At 43.1% G+C, this 17,446-nt stretch overlaps 1 protein-coding gene across 1 annotated transcript; it reads right to left on the bottom strand.

Annotated features, from left to right (window-relative positions):
• Nucleotides 1–880: 880 nt before the first annotated feature.
• On the bottom strand, nt 881–15,797 carry ehmt1a (euchromatic histone-lysine N-methyltransferase 1a). Its single transcript, XM_071902054.2, has 22 exons — nt 15,423–15,797; nt 14,811–14,946; nt 13,980–14,065; nt 12,738–12,960; nt 12,498–12,643; nt 11,583–11,726; nt 11,170–11,477; nt 10,014–10,097; nt 9,826–9,914; nt 9,591–9,697; nt 8,765–8,887; nt 8,170–8,271; nt 6,916–7,020; nt 6,021–6,175; nt 4,984–5,151; nt 4,255–4,399; nt 3,984–4,061; nt 3,326–3,441; nt 2,762–2,848; nt 2,574–2,652; nt 1,734–1,909; nt 881–1,583 (listed from the first exon to the last, which is right to left on the bottom strand). Exons 1-22 carry the CDS (start codon nt 15,795–15,797, stop codon nt 1,487–1,489), a joined length of 3,129 nt encoding a protein of 1,042 aa, XP_071758155.2. The 3' UTR covers nt 881–1,486.
• Between the last annotated feature and the right edge of the window lie 1,649 nt (nt 15,798–17,446).

The raw sequence follows: 17,446 nt of genomic DNA, 5'->3' as shown, positions 1-17,446 counted from the left end.
TTGGGTTGTTGGCCCAGCAAATACTAGTAATAGTTTAATAGGAAACGGCAAGGACGAATAGAATATGAAAAGAAATGTAAATGGACGCCATTTCAGGGAGAACAAATAAAAAATACTTGACTATGCACAGTGTTATCAAAAGTACTTAAAGCTTTTTTTTCTGTTTTCTTTTTTAATTAATAACAAATTCTTGAGTTCTTGAGGAGTTCCAGGGGTTCTTGAGGGAGTTCCAGGGGTTATTGGTGGAGTTCCAGGGGTTCTTGAGGGAGTTCCAGGGGTTATTGGTGGAGTTCCAGGGGTTCTTGAGGGGGTTCCAGGGGTTCTTGAGCAGGTTCCAGGGGTCTTTGAGGGGGTTTCAGGGGTTCTTGAGGGAGTTCCAGGGGTTCTTGATGGAGTTCCAGATGTTCTTGAGCAGGTTCCAGGGGTCTTTGAGGGGGTTTCAGGGGTTCTTGAGGGAGTTCCAGGGGTTCTTGAGGAGGTTCCAGGGGTCTGTGTGGGGATTTCAGGGGTTCTTGAGGGAGTTCCAGGGGTTCTTGAGGAGATTCCAGGGGTCCCCAGCAAAATGGGGAACAGTTTACTATCATTTATTTCACTAGAAATTATCCCAATTAACAAATGACTATTGTGATGTAAGGTTTCAGTCTGACCACTATTACCTCTCCACATACAGTCAAGACAGTTCTACAGCCCAATGCTAAATCTAAACAGCTAAAATCTCCTCATATGGGTCCCTGGGACAAAATCTTATTAATTGGAGGTCCATGTCTATTTGGGGGTCTGTGACATAAAAACGTTGAGAACCCCTGTGCTAAACAGACCTGGGTCAAAAAGCATTAGAGAAATCAGTAGTTTCTGGTTTGTTTAATTAATCAGTGGGTGGAGTTTGCCACAAAGGACAATTTGAGTTCATTTTTCAAAAAGGAGGTTCATAAAACAGAACACAGTCTACCAAAAACATGATTTCAGTTCATTAATCCACTAACGTGACACTTTGCATTATTACAGTGAGAGTCCATGAGGGTTAAAATGATCTGTTAAAATTCTCTGATTGAGCCAATTCTGATCACTGTGTTTTCACTCTTTAAAAATCGGTCAATACCAATGGCTGCTGTTCATTTTCCTTGGTTCAAGGCAGGCTGCAGTGCGGTTCGGATGGTAAAATGACCTAATGCATTCTTTCAGTTGCTAAGTGTATAAATAAATTAGATCCTGTACTGGTAGATGGCAGAATGTAACATTTTTCAGCTGTAGATGGCTTCCGTTCCTTGCTTCACAAAATTGGATTGGAAGATCAACATAGATCAATCAGTACTGACAAATAACTTATCTTAAGAGTGAATATCTGAATATCTGATGGTGGTTGCTCAATCAAAGCGCTGCTATTATCTGTGAGCGAGTTCATAAGTGTGTGTGTGTGTGTGTGTGTGTGTGTGTGTGTGGAGACAGGGAGGGGGAGTGCTAGAACAGTCATCAGTGAGTTCTGCATCTATCTGTTAGCAGATGCGTGGCGGCACTTTGGAGAGCCGCACTGGCAGCTGAAGTGCTTGCTCTTGATCCTCCAGTAGTGATCGCCGTAGTCAAACCTGGCAGCGGAATAAAGAGGAAGAGACGTCATCTGGTTGGTCATTCAGATAGAGTTCACTCGTCCGTTAACATTTTCTACGGCTAAAAACGTTCCTTATGGTCTCTGCGAGTCTTTAAGACCCTGTTAATGTCGGTTTTCCACCACTCACCCTATCTGGTCTCCAGCTTTGACGGGCCTGCTGGAGAAGAAGGCTATCCGGGGGAAGCGCAGGTCCTGGTGCATGGTGAACACCCGCACGGCCAGCAGGTTGGGCTCGCACAGGTGGTTGATGAAGCGGCCGACGTTGCCGAAAAGCCGCGCGTCGATGCAGTGCACATCGCCTACCTGCAGATCAAACACACAGTTAGTGGACTGAGCAGTCAGGAGAGATCAGAACTACAAGTTACATTTACATTTTAGGCATCTATTGGGTCCTTTTTGTGTGGAGTTTGCATGTTCTCCCCATGTTCTCCTGGGTTTCCTCCCATAGTCAGGTAGACTGGAGATTCTAAATTGTCCATAGGTATGAATGGGAGTGTCAGTCTATCTGCGTTACCATAGATATGAATGGGAGTGTCTGTCTATCTGTGTTACCATAGGTATGAATGGATGTGTCTGGCTATCTGTAAATAAATAAAAAGAATCAATCAAAATTCATAAAACCATGAATAATGCTGACAGAGGAAAGCCAATCCAATGCGTTCTTGCCCAGTGTGTGGCTGAGCAACTCTGCAGCGCCACCTCGTGACCACAAAGTGAATGCACAGGCGCTGAATCACTATTACTGTGATGTTTTTTGCAGTGTCATAGGCCTATGTCATTGATGTTATTGCATCAGACAAGTTTGACTAGGCAAGTTTTTTTTTATGTAAAAATCCAGCCATCTTACCAGCCTCAATCACAAAGTGGGGTTGAAACAGAGAAGAGCGTCTCATTCCCACTAATTGAGACCCTATTTGCCCAAAAAATCACTAAATCAATAAACATTCATGCAGACTAATTAAATCACCTTATTGTCAAGGGTGAAGAGGAACGAGTCGTTCTCCCTTTTGTCGGCCTCTCCATCCGTTATGATCTCCCCAACATACCTGTGGAAGCACGGGGTTAGAGGAAAGCTCAGAGCTCGGCTGCCGTTCAATATTTCATGACGCAAAACATTACATTCAGGTTGTTTCTTTTAGGAGAGGCCGTCCTCACTCGCAAATGAACGCTCCTTGAGGAATATCCTGCATCGCCCGCACTCCCCAGCCCATCTTCTGCGTCCTGTAGAGCTGCAGGCGGGCTCTGAAACAAACAACAACAACCGCGCAACAGCCATTACTCCAGCTAACCTGGCAGCTGACAGCAGCAGGTCATTTCAGGGGAACGTCTGAGGCTGTGGCTTTCTTATGTCGTATCAGTTTACCATCAATGAGACTGAAATGGATAAAATGAACTAAAATTGTTTAAAGTGTTCAAATGCAATTGGATCTATTTGATCCGATAACATAGTGTTCAATTATTTTATTTGTCATTAAGGCACTAATGAAATTAACACATTTGAAATGTATTGGCATCATGAGTATAAACTGCATCCATTGGAATTCATTCAGTCAATGTATTTTAGTCCTATTTGAGTCAGTTCCACAAATGATAATACTTTGAAGTTAGCGCAACTTAATCCAATTTAGCGGGAATTTGTCATACAATTGAAATGCGTAAACTTTGCAAATAGAAACAATTTTTCTGAGTGACTATGGTTTTATGGGACTATGGACTCACCTCAGTCCGTTCTGGACCACTCGGTTCCTGCAGGTCCTCCAGCAGGAGCAGGCATGGTTACACTCAAACAGTACCGGAGGCTCCCGCTGGCAGAAGTCCAGTGGCAGTCGACCCTCCTGCACACACAAGAAGAAGAAAGTTACCGTATGCTATGACAGATAAAAACAGGACATCCTTTCTCTTTACTCAGGGTATCTGCAGCTTTCAGAAAGCTACATTTAAGACATTTTTAATGACACCTGGAACTAGATTTATTACCGGTTTAAAAATAATCAGAATAAAGAAACAAAGCCAGCAAAACTAGATCTGGAAACTAGTTCTGAAACTATAAATGGGAAATATAAGAAAGGACAACAAGAAATGAATTGTTAAGGTACATGAAGTCTAATTATATTTTTTAGTTAATGTGATAAACAAAACATGTCTGGTATGTTGTATTAACTCTGTTCTGTATTCATCCAAGAGTGGACATGCATGTGGATCAAACTTACTGTGACCAACTGGAAATGAAGTAATGTAATACAACATAAGAAAATAAAACCAACATTACTGCTGGTCCCATTTGCTTCTTTTGGTGAAATGACAATTCATTCAAATGAAAACTGAAGATACATTTTGTGATATATATGTATGTGTGTGTGTGTGTGTGTTAACTTACGTTGTCATACCAACAGCGCAGACTGAGCTGACCACACATGCAAGTGCTGGATGAGCAGTCGTCTGTACAGGCACAGTGCTGAATGAGAGAGGGGGACCATCATGAACAAACAGCGCATTGTCATAAGAGAGGTAACATACGGCATTTGGTGGAGCGCTTTTATCCAAAGAACATAACATTACAGTATTATGACGGCATAATTTTCAAACTAGAAACAAGACTAGACTAGACTAGACAGTTTTGGAGTGAAGGGAGCGCGGTGGAGTCTGACCTGTAAGTGGGTGATGTCCTTGTCTATGTTGAGCGGGGAGGTGACGCAGCTGTCTGGGATGTATTTGAAGTTTTCTGGGCAGGGCTCGCCGTCGACGGCGTTAACGCAGGTTATAGGAACCGCCTCGTACCCTCGAGAGATGTCCCTAGGGAGAAGGAAGCATATTTTTTTTAATTTGATTTGAATATTTTTGGTTAAAAGAAGTAAATACTACGGAAGAGGATTAGGGCCACATGTGAAAAATGTATTTGAGTTCTGAGATTAAAGTTTAGAATTATGACCGTAAAATACCCATAGAAATGCATATCACACATAAAAGTATTGAAAACACTGTTGGGTGAAAACCTCTATTGTCCAAAATGTCAAGGAATTAAGAAAACACACCATACACTACCATGACCTAAAAATGTTCTTTCTTCCTGGTTTGTTAATGTTCTTCAGTCTGGTTTCCACTCCAGTTGGGCTGGAAACCATCTGATGCAATTCATGTGTGAAACAAGCTGGAAAACACATTCTGCTGTATTCCTGTAAAGCGACCCATTTGTAAAATTCTTTTATACTCCCTGACTTCCCCAGAGAAATTAGCAAATTCCCTGACTTTCCATGTCTGGAATACACCTCTCTAGATTCCGTGATATTCCAGAAATTCCATGACAGGTGGGAAACCTGAAAACAGCCTTGTTTTTCGCTTGATCACAATGCATTTTTGAATTCATCCCCTCCGTCTACCTGCTCAGGACTCGTTCTCCGTGGCAATCCCTGCCTCTCCTGGCGTCGGTCAGCTTCTTGTTGGTGTTGAGCGCCGTCCAGACCTTTGAGGCGTAGACGCAGCAGTCCAGAGCGGTTTCTCCCTCCCTGTTCCTCTGGTTGACGTCAGCTCCTCGAGACAGAAACAACCTGCCGGGGGACACGGACGGCGCTGAGGTTAGAAAGTCTGGGGATTAGGCCGCGAGTCAGGTTCATCTAAGGGAGTTTTCATGATATGGTCTCCCTCCTTAGCTCTTACTCCATTTCTTTTCCTAGCACTTTGTTCTTCGATGATCACCATACGGAGACAGTAATATTACTAATAGCACCTTCCTTGTCATTTTTGGTGATCGACTGAAGGAAGGAAGCTTATTCTACTGTCACACTCATTGTAAGTCACTCTGGTGTCAACTAACTGCATAAAAATGTCAATATAAATGTCATGTGGTCCCGTACACAGACAACTTATTTGTGGTATGCTTATGCTACCTTGTCTATACCATATATTTACACCATTATGCAATGCAATTTTTGTGACATGAACGGATAAATAATGTCTAAGGATAACAACAATGACAATAGTGCAAGCTTAACAATACACTAGACTGATGTCTTCAGCACCAATCTAGGTGGATCCACATGGAACATTGAGTATAAGGATCAACCAATGCCTATAGCTGATATTCTGCGCTGATATTCAGTATCTTCAAATTTTATCATTTTCATGCCAAAAATGTATCAGTGTTTCCCCCGGAATTTTATTCTTGACCATGGGACATTAAACTCTCCATTGAAACTCGGGATGAAGAGGAGGAGGAGGAGGAGGAGGAAGAGTGGAAGAGGAAGAAAATGCTGCTTTTGAATCAATTCAGGTCAAGATAGCCAACTGGTGTAATACTGATCAATTATCCAACAAACACATACAAACAAACTGCATCATATCCATCATATCAGAGGTGGATCAGATCTGCTATATCGGTCTAACCCAAGTTAACCGTGTTGCTAGACTGCAGACTCACATCACGCACTCCAGCTGGTTCTCTCTGGCGGCGACGTGAAGCGGCGAGTCTCCGTGGACGTTGGCGGCACCGAGGTCGCACCGGGCCTCCAGCAGCGCCTGGGCCACGTCGTCGCAGCCCGACAGCGCCGCCCAGTGGAGGCAAACGTTCTCTTCCTGGAAACCAATTTAAAGCAAATACAGAAGGTGAGGAGCGCTGCAGTGTGGGAAGGATAGGTGCTCTTTGGAAAGTGGGTGTCAATTCAGGAGGAAACAACAAAAATTGGGCTCCATAGAATATGCATAGAAAGGTCATCAAAAGGGAATCTCAAAAAATAGTCCAAGGCACTCTATCTCTTCTCTGATCAATAAAAGAACTGATATCAATACTGTGAAGTTTGTAAGCTGATTAATGTTGTTTTATATGTTATATGCTGATGTACATTATGTTTTCAGCGTTGGCCTTTGCAAACTGATTTACATTCAGGACAATAGATGGTATTGTGACATAATTACCGAATAGCAAACTGCATAAAATGATGCAATTAGTAAAGTCTGCCATAGTTATAAGTATCTCTAATCATATTTAATCAAGTAAAAGTGAGGGCTACTTCTTTCCTTGCTCAGGGTGTTATAGCAACCCCCCCCCCTCCCAGACAGACACACACACACACACACACACACACACACACACACACACACACACTGTACTTAAATTTTCACTCAGTTGAGAGGTGAGGTACAAAAAAAATATTATGCATCCCATGAGATCACACTTGTCAGCGGGTCGACCTCGACGGGCTGCGGCCCTGTATGGGGTGTGAAAACAGACGCGTGTGTGTGTGTGTGCGTGTTATGGGGTTGTGTGTGTGAAAGTGTGTGTGTAGTACAGTGAACAGCGCGTCTCCGGCACTGACCTTGTCTCTGATGTTAACATCAGCTCCTCTGGCTAACAGCACATGTACCAGCTCCTTGTGCTTGTACTCGATGGCCCAGGTGATCGGAGTCCATCCGCCGTCGTCCTGCGCAGAGGAACACACACACACACACACACACACACACACACACACACACAACTGATGCAAAGCTTCATGCTGAGAATCCCCTACTGAGCCTGGTTACATTCATATCAAAAAAGAACTTAAATCTAGAAAGTCTTGTTAATGATGTTTTTCACTCTGGTTTCCACTCCAGTTGGGCTGAAAACCATCTAATGCAATGAATGTGTGAAACAAACTGGAAAATACACTCTATATTCCTGTAAAGTGACCCATTTGTACAATTCCTTGACTTTCAGTAAGGCTGCATTTTAACCAGGAATCTCTCCCGACAGCAGTAGCTTCCGTTTGCATTACTTTGGATGGAAAAGATGCGGTGTGGCACATTCCTTACAGCGCTTAGAGCTTAGCATGCTTTTTGCACACAGATTCAATTATTTCAACTTTAAGTAAAAGCTTACTGTACTTCATGGTTTTCAATACTCCAAAAGAAAAAGAAGAAGCCAAAAAACAAATAGCAGCCAGTCAATATCGTCCACCTCAGAAATGATTTAAGTCTTCTTTTTTTTTCTTTCTTTTTCTCTTTCTCTTTTTCTAAGTTGAGCACCTTAATGCCTTTGTCTAGCTGGGAAACGGCACAATGGAGCCATGCTTGATCCTTCATTTACATTCACTAGGTCTACATTGGACATTTAGGGAGTTAGGTCAGTCACACATCATTGATTTAATGCTGCGTTCCAGAGATGCCAGAAAATGCAGTGGAACGCCCATTCAAGTCGAAATGCTAAGGCAAGGTTTCTCAACCTAGAGGTTTACAAGATGCAGTTAGCATCAACATCAATATGGTGGCATACACTGTAAACACTACACAGCATTACTTTAACATGTTATAATGCTCAAAATACACTTTGTTTAATACATGACCAGGTAAACGGTTCAAAATATACATTTGAAATGCACTTACAGCTGCTAACGTTCTATGCTAACTAGCTAGCTAACGTTGCCAAATATCGTAACATTAGCTGTGGCATGGGGAACAGTACTTTAAGTTGGGCAAAGAAAATCTCTCAGCTGTCCATATTTACTTGATGGAACTCAGCATTAGCACCTGATAAATGAACATAGTCAGTTAGTGAAGCAGCGGTTAGCAGGTGAGCGGGTATGCGTGTGTACCTGACAGTTGATGTATTTGGATGCCTTGGCGAGCAGATGATGGACTATATCATAATGTCCCAGTTTAGCTGCCAGATGCAGACAGGTGGAACCCTTGATATCCTGGGATGACAACATGATTCACATTGAACAACGTCACACTCTACCTCCGTTACTGTTAAAAGTCACAAGGAAATTGCATTTTTGACGGCGTCTTGCTTCCATAATTTGGCGCGGACAGGGAATGTTCAAAAGTGTTCAAAATGCTTTGCTCCTAATCTTGAGCTTCACAAATTCCAGATTCTTCTAAATGAATAAAATTAGCCACCAGGATGTCTACTGGTACGCGATGAAGTAACTAAGGTGTATATTAGGATGTGGAGAATTAGCTAACAAGATAGACGAAAAAGTCGTTTTTCCATTTCATTGTGACTTTAAAAATAGTAGCACAAAAGCATTGAGCTCTGTGGCTGTGGTTAATAGAATGGGATTTTATTGAACCGTGGATGGAGAAGCAAAATTCACATCAGTTTTTCAGACAAAAGCCCGCGTTGGGCTGATATGACAGGTAACACTGACAGATGTATTCATTAGGGTGTTTTATCTCCTGGCCAACCTTGTGGCTGACAGCTGCCCCGGCTCTGAGCAGGTACTTCACTGTATCCAGATGGCTGTTTTCACAGGCAGCCATCAGCGGCGTTCGCTGCTCCTCATCAAACGTGTCCAGGTTGGCGCCGGCCTACACACACACACACACACACACACACACACACACACACACACACACACACACACACACACACACACACACACACACACACAGGCATTTGCAGTCATTTAAAACACTAGATTTAGATTTCAAGTTTTATTAAGTTTAGTTTTATTTTTCATTTGAAAGCCCAGACACTGGAATCAAATGCATTAACTCCATGGGTGACAGGTATTCCACATTATGAATACACACTACACACTCCCAATGATATATTGAAGGAACCTGGGGTAAGACTTCCTACCAAGAAAAGTCAAATTAGAGCAATTCGGAAACAAAAAAGTATGTATTTCTCACTATTACCTAAAGATGAAGAATGAATAATCTATGTTAGGAAATATTTTTTCCAGTGAGACAATATACCCCAAATGAGTAATACTTTTATTTTTACAATTTTATATACTTTCACATTTCACACTAGACAAGAGTAATTTGTAGTTTTTAGATCTCAAATCCCAAATAAATGTATTTTGAACTAATTTTGTAGCACAAGAAAATGCACAAAAAGTCAAACAGGGGTGACTACGTTTTATAGCTATTGTATACTGTCTATATGATTGATTGATGATTGAGAGAACTATAATGAGCCACTACTTCTAACACTGGACCTGCCAAACTGAATGAAGCACAGATCTGAGCTACAGCATCTATTGCGGGATCAGGATCTCCATACCTGGACCAGCATGTGGCAGATCTCCTGGTGGCCCTCAGCGGCTGCCGCATGCAGAGGGGTGCGCTTGTTTTGTCCCTCCATCAAGAAGTTGGGGTCTTTGCCATCCACTGCAATACACAGAGGTTTGGCAGTTGGTGTGTGTTATGGCCTGCGGTGTGTATTACACCTTGAGAGATATAGCCAGAGTTAGGGGTCCCAATCCCACCCAAAAAATGCTGAGTCATGCTTTCGTTACCTAAAAGATGAATAACCTTCTGGAGCTCTCCTTGTTTTGCAGAGATGTACAGCTGCTTGGTGGGGTACTTCACTTTTTTTGGTTTCAAGCTAAAAAGAATAAGAAGTTGTTTTTATCAAAGTGCAAACTCTGATCCCACGCTGCAATTTTTGCAAACTGATGCCAAACGATTGCGTGAGCAGCCTTACTTTTCATCATCCAGTGCCATCAGAATGCTCTCCAGTGACTCTTTAGGCAGTCGATCTGCAGCACTCAGAGCGTCTCCCTTCAACCTTCAGCAAGACAGCAGACAGGAATTTCTCAGACAGGATTTGACTATTGGACATTAGCAAATTAACTATGTTGCAGTCATGTAACACCCTACTATCGGTGGTTTGTGATGTCTGTGATCTTTGGAAATTAAGCTTACTCTATTGCTGCATTAATTATAAACTGCTCTGGATAACTCAGCTAAAAGCTTAAAATGTGGATGTAGATATGATTAGGATCAGTGTAACAGAAATTTGAACAGAACTCTCATGTAGAAACAGATAAAAACGTATAATGAACCTGAATGATTCCTTCTGAATATTTGACAAAGGTAAATAAACTACGCTGCTGCATTCATGTCATATGGGAATAACTGTTGGAACACCTTGATTCAAAACATCCACTTTGAAGTGTTCACTCATTTCAAATGGGTTTAAACCCATTGTTTCACATCATTGTACATGATTGTAGTTGTCTGTAGACTTTGGTTGCCCTGATCATCTTTTTCACACTCAACACACATGAAGTTAGTGATGATAAAACAAAACAAACTCTGGAGTGTCAACAATAAACCAAAAATCCAGCAAGTAGTTGTGTCCTGCCATGATATTTTAAAAGAGAGTCCACTAGTTCCCAAGTATTGTATATACCATGTATAGTATATACCATGTGAAAGCTGAGTGAACAGTATTTTCTGTAGTATTTACCATCTGAACACTGAGGTGAACAGTATTTTCTATAGTATTTACCACCTGAAAGCTGAGGTGAACAGTATTTTCTGTAGTATTTACCACCTGAAAGCTGAGGTGAACAGTATTTTCTGTAGTATTTACAATCTGAAAGCTGAGGTGAACAGTATTTTCTGTAGTATTTAACACCTGAAAGCTGAGTGAACAGTATTTTCTGTAGTATTTAACACCTGAAAGCTGAGTGAACAGTATTTTCTGTAGTATTTACAATCTGAAAGCTGAGGAGAACAGTATTTTCTTGTAGGAAGTCGTATCTACCATCTTTCCCATATGACGAATGCAGCATTATGTAGCGGGACAGAGAAATGATGATGAGATAAGCTAAACAGCAGCATGTCTGTGTTACATGTTGGGGCTGTCGTCTCTGGTCCTCTGCGGCTCGCTGGTCTTCTTCGCCCTGAGTATCTGTGGAACAGCGGGCGTGGCGGGTGCAGACGGCAGGGCGGGCACAGCGGGTCCGGCCGGTAGAGCCGGCCCGGGCTCCGATCTGGGGACGGAGGGCGGCTGATCGGGCTTGGACACCATGACCTCCTTGGCCCCGCTGGCGTCCTCCCCGCAGTGGGGGCAAAACCTGCGATCCTTCAAGATGGAGGCGCAGCCGCGGTGGAACCGGTGGGAGATGCTGCCGTACGGCCGACACTCCATGAAGGAGCCCTGCGGGAGAGACCGGGAAACCCTCACATTAGGGTTCGACCCATGTGGGTTTTTGAACAGCTCTATATTATGCCTACTGCGTGTGTGTGATTTGCCTCCACTCACCGCCCTGCAGAAGAGGCCGCAGCCGGGGCAGCACTGGTGCTTGACCATGCCGGCCCGGTGGTCCTCGCACAGGACCAGGAGGTGGACGGTGTTGGAGGGCCGCATCATCTCCTGCTTCATCACTCGACGCTGGCAACGACTCACCTGTGGAGAGAAACAAGTGGAAAAACGATGAAACTATCCCTTGGGATATTTAGAAATTAGCTCCTATGGAGAAACTAGGGCTCGATCAATACAGGTTTTTGAAGGCCAATGCTGATATTTTTGGAATTAAATCGCTGGTATTTTGCGCTGATATTCAATGTTTTTAAATTTGACCATTTTCATGCCCAAAAAATTACAAGGATTCATTGTTTCCCATATAATTATTTATTCCCTGACTATTCCGGGTAGGATGGAAAAGCCTCTGAACCAGGTTTTAGTTTACTAATGAAGTTCTTCTAGATTAGCAGCTCCTTAAAGTAACCTATGACTTCTATCAACCTCTATTGGCGACCAGTAGGTATTGCAACGACATCACTAGAACTTATTTCCACTTACACAAGTCACTGGCAAGTGGAAAAGTGAGCTTTGAAAAGAAATTGAACTCTCAGCAGCTGGCCAAGTAATCACTGAGTCATTGGTATTGATCAACAACCTTATCAGCACCTTATCATATATTTATTATGGTCATTATATGCTATGGGGCAGCAAAGTCTCACTGATTGCCATGGCAAGGCAGGGTGAGGCAGGTTTCACTGCAGCTTTTACAGACTTTTGAGTAAAATCCTGCCACACCACACTGGAATGATTCCTCTGGTCAAGAACTTCCATCATATCACAGGTGGATGACACTGACTGGCTGATATCTCAGTTTTGGATATCGCCAAACCGAGATACTGGTCTAACCCTAGCACTAACCCAGGCCAGGCTTACCACTCCATCCACGCTCTCCGTGGCCATGCAGGTCTGATCCGGCGTGGAGATGCTGCCTCCAGTGTTAGGAGTCTCCATACGACAACAGCACAGTGGCAACTCCTCAGCCAGGTCTGTTTCTCCCGCTTCAGAGTCCGCCAGTAAACCTTCACACACACACATCCCAATATTTAGTTACAGTTCAAAGCAGGAAACTATCCTAGTATACATGTGTGAGATGCTGTCAGATCCATCAGGCACCTGAGAGGGCAGGCGACAGCAGCTCTTCCTGGGCTTTCAGGTCTAGACAGTCCAAGGCCAGCTCGGTGTATTCGACATGGCTGCCTTCCTCCAGCTCCGCCGCCGTCGTGGTTTCATTCCTGACGGCCGTCGGCTCCGTGGCCTTCAGAGTCTCTACTGGGATCGCTGGTTTTAGGTCTGCCGCGGCTCGGTTTGTCTCCACACTGGTGACCGGGTCCTCTTTCTAATCGGAGAAGATGGAGAGAATTTAAATACATATACATAGGTTTGAACTTCGAACCCTGCTATAGCCTACATATGTCTGTTTTGAAATGTCCTTTAGCGTGACATTGAACCCCTACCTGCTCAGTCATTGTAAGTCACTCTAAACAAGTATCACAGTTGGTTGTCGGAAGTGGGATTCAAACCCAAATCCCAGGGTTCCTACAAAGTTTCAACTTCAAAATTTCATACTTTTTCCAGAACTTAATTTCTCGATTTGAAGATTTTGTTGTTCGTTGTGGTTTACGCAGATAGTAATCTTGTCTCCACTAACTCTGACATATCAAATGGCTCTTTGAACACAAGTTATTCGCATTTGCCGTCTACCTAGAGAAAGCATGGGATCTTTAAATCTACAAGTATTTTAGTATTATTTCCTTGATCTATCTTTTTGGAAGCTATGTTTGCCGTGCAGCTATTGTTTACTGGGAAGTGATTGTATTTAATTATGTTTTTGGTGTCTTAAAATCCCGTAAGGGATGGGTCGTAAGACAAGACACAAAAATAAATTTTATTCATTCATTCATTCACTCTATAGATGAAGATTATTCTTCAGTGACAAATATCAGAATATGCCAATGATCTGTTATTTGGGCCTATTCTTGATGGGGTGCAACATCAATCGATGTTATCAAACTAAAAGATTCATTTTGGTGTGTGATGTAATGTTTTTCTTAGTATCTCAGTGGGAAAATGCTATCTTTTAAAGTGACATGTCGATGACAGACTGACAGAGTGACTTATACTAGCTGGTGGTCACAGCTAAAAATATATGCTGTTACTGATCCCTATGACTCCTGACTTTTCAGACACCCTGTAGGTAAGGGCGCAAGATAAATGTACATGTACATGTAAATGTACTTTAAATGAAACATCTCCTGATGGCTGAACATGTTGTTTGAGGCATTCATTTGCTCTTCTGAGTCATTGAAAGGTGACTGGTAGGAAGTCTGAGATGGAGGAGTAAAGGGACGGACTTACTTTCTCCTGCTTCTCTTTCAGAACCTTGGCCCTCTTCTTCGGGACCAAGTTGTACATCCCCATCTTCCTCTTCTTCCTCTTCACAGCTTGGGAAAAGCACATTGAGTAAGGTAAGATAAAGGATAATACCAGTGTTTTTTTTATGCCAGTGGTCTAGGCTGCACCTCTCCTTTCCATTCTTCCTGCTGCTGTCTGCACACAGTCGGAGATATCAGGGTTCATTTTCCTCCCTTCAGAAGAAGCCATTTGCTGCCATTCATTCTTGTACAGCATGAAAAACAACTAGAACTCGAAATGACACCAATTCTCCTTTAAACAGTTGACATTTTGAAGTGGAAATGTATTAATAATAAACATTATAAATAACAAAAATACACATCTGTACATATCTCTGTATATAGCGGACAAATTTCTATATTTATATGCTCTATTTTGATCATGTGAAGAGCTGACAATACAAATTTGGATACATTTCTGTACTTAAGTTCCCTCCATTGGTGATTTCTGATAACGTGAAGAGCTTACAATGCACATTTTCATGTCTACACGCATTTCTGTTCATAGGTTCTTCCCTCTTTATACCTGATAATGTGAACAGCCAACGATGCACATCCGTTTCTAACCTGTAAATCTGTCAATGAAGATGCTGTTTTCAACATGTTCTCTTGTTGTAATTGCTTGTTGTATTGTCATCACTGCTCTGTATTTGCTCTGTTCGTATCCATGTCCTCTCTGCTGCTGTTGCACCGACCCAGTTTGCCCTCAGGGATCATTAAAGTTTCATCCAATCTAATACAGTCTGCAACTGAAAGCGCCGTGAGAGCGACCCACCTGGCCGAGGCTTGGTGGAGACGGCCCTCCTGCCTTTGCCGTTCTGGCTCGGAGGAAGCTTTGCAGCATGAGGAGAAGGCGGTTCGGACTTCGGTGCGTCTGCCGAACTCGACTTGGCTGCCTTCCTGCCCACGGGCTTTGGAAGGGGGGGGGAAGAAGACCAGGTCATTCTTTATGGCGGTTTTAATTAATATATTACAAAAGGAAGGCAATTACAATCCAGTCATTAAATCAATACGCACTGTAATTGGTATGAAGTAGGGTTAGACTGACTACTACACTGGTTGTCTATTGGAAACCTTTAATTGATTCTAGTGAGACATTCTGATCTGATTCCACACAAGTTTTCATCAATATGTTTTATCATTATTCATTAATTATTTGATTCTATCATTATTCGTTCCTGGGCTTCCACTAAGTTCCTTAATGGGAAAAGGGGCTATTATTATCCTGGCTATAATAAGAGTTTGAGTGTCCTATAATGTTCTAATGCTGTTTCAGAGGCTTTTCCACCCTGGCAAGAATACAATTCTGGGGGGAAAACACTGATTGAACCTGGTCAAATCGGCCTTCCAAAACCCACACGGGTCTAACCCTATTATAAAAGATTACCTTGAGAACAGGAGGACTTAGGGCAGTCTTGCTCATAGCCTTGGCCTTTCCTACTGGTGTGGGATGCAGGGAGGCTGAACTGAGAGTCTGTTCCTCCGAGCTCCCAGCAGTGGCGACAGGCGAGCTTCCAGGTGTTTCCGAGAACAGACCTCGGGGAGACGTGTGGGCCCTCCCGGCCGCCGCTGCTGGCCGCTTGTTGCGTGGAAACCCGCCGTTGCTGGCGATGGGCGAGCCGTGGAAGGGAGTGATCTTGACGTGGGGCCTCTGACCGCCCTTGGCTCCCGTGGGTGTCCCCAGGGTGGGGTTGGGGCTGGGGCTGGGGTTGGAGGGTCTTCTGCCCGGTCCGGGCCCCTCGCCGACTCCACTGGGATCCATGGCTCGTCTGTAGGGCTGATTCGTGGAGACTCTGGGGGGGCCTCAACAGCACCTGAGGAGTTTAGACATTTTGGAAAAAGTTGACTTCCACTGTTTAAAATCTGGAGTCCAAGCACACAACAGTTTGCCTCTCAGAGAAACTAACCCTCTTAGAAACTCTACACAGTACACATATGCATCTTTCTTACTTGTGAGACAATGAATAGTGCATCAGTACAAAACTACCACATCTTTCACTATCAAGTGAGGTTTAAAGATGGGAGAAAAGCAAAACAAAGCTCAAACAAGGCAAACAACCCCAGAAGGACGTCAGAGGAATCATGCAGACAGAGTAAACAGTTTGCAAACAGATAGAAAAGCGAAAACGAGGCCCTGGTGAAAAGTTAGATCAGCAGAGTTCCATCCTACCAGCTCCAGTCGGTGTAGCAGCACAGAGTGAAGGTGGGGGGGTGGGAGGAAGCGACACAGCCGAGTGTTTCCACTTCCGCCCCCACCCGCGAAGCCCTAGTCATGTGACACGCTAGGCCGCTTCCTATTGGTTAGCGCAAAGATTCCGGATTTCGCTGCTTTCGTGTGCTGTCGGAAATATTGAAACTACGACTTGAGCGCATATAATCGACCCAACAAGTGGTAAATACAGCTAGCAAAGTTGATGTTTTCTATATTTTCCATTGATTTGACGTTTAGGATGCGGAGAGCATGGAAGCCGTGTCAACAATTGATGGTAAAATGTATGTATTTTGTTACGGTATGTTATTGTTTGACATTCTTTGCAAATAATAAGTATTGCTGTGTGTTGTAATTCCACTCTTTGTTGTACTATTTTAAACCCGTGGCAGCCATTTTTGTTTTCACTACTTTAATAAAAAAAAAAAGAATCTGTTGCATGCCTTGGGTGCATTTTCTCCTCTTCATTCTGCCAATTTCTGACCAAAAGCACTTGAATGCACAACCTGTTGTTTACGACATGAGAAGTAGTAGAAGTAGGAGCTTACGTGGAGCATATGAAGGCAGCACAGGGCGGGAAATCATCTCGCACACGCGTACAACTGCCTAAAATTAGAATATTAATGAACAGTTAGCTAGCTTGAAGCTAGGCTAATACATACAGCAGCTTTATTATGCAAGAACCTTCATGAATATTCATTATTGATAGCAGAACAGCGGCGCTGGCAAAACAAAATAGTTTTTTACTAATATAAAGTCATGTGTAGGGCTCATAACGCCATTAGTAGCTTAGTAAAACTTTCAACATTCTCGCAGAAACAAAGATGCGGAGGAAGTTAAGACTTTCACTGACCACAAGCTCTAAAGAAAAAAGAAAGAAGCGGTCTAGTTTTGACTTATGGGATTTAAGCGAAAACGGAAGTAATCGGCAGTGAAACCTCTTGCCTCGTCTGGTACCTTCACAGCTGAGCGGGAGCATGCGCAGTGAGTCCATTGTTTGTTTTTATTGAGGTGCTTCACAATTAAGGCAAATTCAGACCCCCAAGTGGACCTAGGTGCATGAAGTACATAAAACATCACCATAATATTAAGGTGCAAACATGCAGGGGTGCAAATAAAATAAAAAAAATAAAATAGGCTTTCTTTCAATTTCTGTCAATGCATGTTTCATTAAAGAATTTAGGTTCCAGTGTTATTATTTT

The sequence above is a fragment of the Centroberyx gerrardi genome, chromosome 8 (assembly GCF_048128805.1).
Source record: "Centroberyx gerrardi isolate f3 chromosome 8, fCenGer3.hap1.cur.20231027, whole genome shotgun sequence".
Lineage (NCBI taxonomy): Eukaryota > Metazoa > Chordata > Actinopteri > Beryciformes > Berycidae > Centroberyx > Centroberyx gerrardi.
This window is presented reverse-complemented; position numbering and strand designations above follow the sequence as displayed.